The sequence below is a fragment of the Etheostoma cragini genome, chromosome 22 (assembly GCF_013103735.1).
Source record: "Etheostoma cragini isolate CJK2018 chromosome 22, CSU_Ecrag_1.0, whole genome shotgun sequence".
In the NCBI taxonomy this organism is placed as follows: domain Eukaryota; kingdom Metazoa; phylum Chordata; class Actinopteri; order Perciformes; family Percidae; genus Etheostoma; species Etheostoma cragini.
The window spans coordinates 22,310,443-22,312,888 of NC_048428.1; the positions used below are offsets into that span (position 1 = coordinate 22,310,443).

Consider the following 2,446-nt stretch of genomic DNA (forward strand, 5'->3'; position numbering starts at 1 on the left):
TTTGAACCTGCGTTGCTGCAGGATTCATGGTGGGAACGCTCCTACTGGGGGGGGGCTAGAGAGAAGACTTACTGACTCACTGACTGACCGACTTACTAATTAACTGACTAGCTGTCTGTCTGACTGATTCACTGACAGACTGACTGACTGTCTGACTGATTCACTGACAGACTGTCTGTCTGTCTGACTGACTGATTCACTGACTGACTGTCTGTCTGTCTGACTGACTGACTGTCTGTCTGTCTGTCTGACTGACTGATTCACTGTCTGTCTGACTGTCTGTCTGTCTGACTGATTCACTGTCTGACTGACTGTCTGACTGACTGACTGTCTGTCTGACTGTCTGACTGACTGACTGTCTGTCTGACTGTCTGACTGACTGACTGTCTGTCTGTCTGTCTGTCTGACTGACTGACTGACTGACTGTCTGTCTGATTCACTGACAGACTGACTGACTGACTGTCTGTCTGACTGTCTGACTGACTGTCTGTCTGTCTGTCTGACTGACTGACTGACTGACTGACTGACTGACTGACACAACAACACAACAACACGCATCTCCAGCCCACCTTGACCTCCCGTGAATCCGGGAGCTTTAGCCAACGTTGGGAGGGACAGTCCCATCTGATTGGGCGCTGCGCTCGCCACTTTGAGGATCTGCTGAATGTCCGCCAGCTCCATGATCCCGGCGCCCCCCCCCTCCCCGGGTTTCACCCCCGACGAGGCGGCGCTGGCCGTGGCGGCGCCGCCGTCCTGCTGCAGGAGGAAGCCGCTCTGGAAGGGCTGCAGGGACAGCAGGCTCATGGCGTCCTTCTGCGAGAGGCCCTGCAGGGCCGAGGCCGAGCCCGAGGCCTCCAGCAGGGGGATGCTGAGGGTCGCCAGACCCCCCACGCCCAGACCCAGGGTCAGCCCCAGACCCCCGGACAGGTAGGCCGAGGCCGGCTCCTGGGGGAGGCTGGAGGACGGCGGCTCCACGTGGATCACCTTGATGCTGTCCAGGTGCGCCTGATGGATCTCATCGTCTGTGGGACCAGACTTCACCTGGGGACAGACCGCATCCATTAGAGGACATTCTGGGTCAATTTAATCTCATTACAGTGCAACATTTAATACTTACCACTTAATCTCATTACTGTGTAATATTTAAGTAACAGGACATTTGATGCACAAATAACTATATTATTTGAATTTATCTTTCTTACTATTTTATATAAAATGTTATATATTTAATAGATTATGTATATATAGCTCTCAGGACTGTGCACCACGTCCCCCCTGCACTGCTTACATTTTATATTTTTATATTTCGTGTTGACTCTGTAAAGCTTCATCTCGTTCCACATGTCCTGCCTTGTGTATAATGACAATAAAGTCTCTCTATTATATTCTATCTCCAGGGCGCCATTTGGTTTTATTTAACCAAAATAAATAGATCTTTATCGTCATTTTGTTGTCACATCTGCACTCGACTCACATCGGCGAGTTACAAACTTCCCACACCTACCCTGCTGCATGTGGTGACGTAAGTTCATTTGTGGGCTGCTCTAGTAATAATAATATTATTAGAAATAATAATAATAATAATAATAATAATATTGTTGTGTTTCCGGGTCTTACCTGAGAAACGTGCTGCAGACCGAGCGCTTGCAGGAAGCTGGCCTGCTCCGAGGGCGGGACTTCTTTCTCGACGTCCGGGCTGGCGGCGTCATCGCCGTTTTCGGCGTCTCCGTCCGCCGCCTCGTCCTCCATCTCCGTGGGGTCGCCGGCGGCGGGTTTGTCGCCGTGGGAGACGGTCTTGTGGAGGTCCAGGGCCGAGCGGAGGGGGAACGCCTTGTCGCAGCAGTCACAGACGAAGCGGTGGAACTTGCTGATGCAGCGACGAAGGTTCGTCTCGCACCAGACCTGCAGGGAACGAGAGGTGGATTAAAATAAAATAAGGGTCCTTTGTCAACCTGGGCCCTATTTTATCATGTTTCTGTGTTTAAGTTACTGATGGAAACAACAGTCTTGGTCTAGTACTGAGCGAAAAACAAGCGGCAATGTAACGTAACAGTACCTTAATGATCGTAAAAGTCACTTCATTCAAAGTGGACAGAAGCAAAATAAAAACCACTAAAAGCCGTCTCTGGTCTGGTTGAAATAAACTCTTAAATCACCCATTTACATGTGGAAATGGTATGTTCCGATTTGAGGGGCGCGTTTCACTTGCTGGGGAGAGAAGCTGGAGGGGGGAGGACGTCCGTTGCTCCCAGTTTAGTTTTAATAGTGACTAGTGACTTGTAAGCAGCTGTAATATTATTGGAGTCTGGTGGAGATATGCTGCTCTATACACACTAAAAGTATTGATTATTTACATGGAGTCTGGTGAAGATATGCTGCTCTATACACACTAAAAGTATTGATTATTTACATGGAGTCTGGTGGAGATATGCTGCTCTATACACAC

The 2,446-nt window shown here is 49.4% G+C and overlaps 1 protein-coding gene across 1 annotated transcript in view; it reads right to left on the reverse strand.

Moving 5' to 3' along the window:
* LOC117938306 (ras-responsive element-binding protein 1-like) overlaps positions 1-2,446 on the reverse strand; it is a 21,412-nt gene that overhangs the window by 8,660 nt on the left and 10,306 nt on the right. Inside the window, exons 4-5 of the mRNA XM_034862827.1 lie at positions 1,618-1,902; positions 570-1,041 (exon numbers count right to left, since the gene is read on the reverse strand). Coding sequence (XP_034718718.1) covers positions 570-1,041; positions 1,618-1,902 — 757 coding nt within the window. The remainder of the gene's footprint in view (positions 1-569; positions 1,042-1,617; positions 1,903-2,446) is intronic.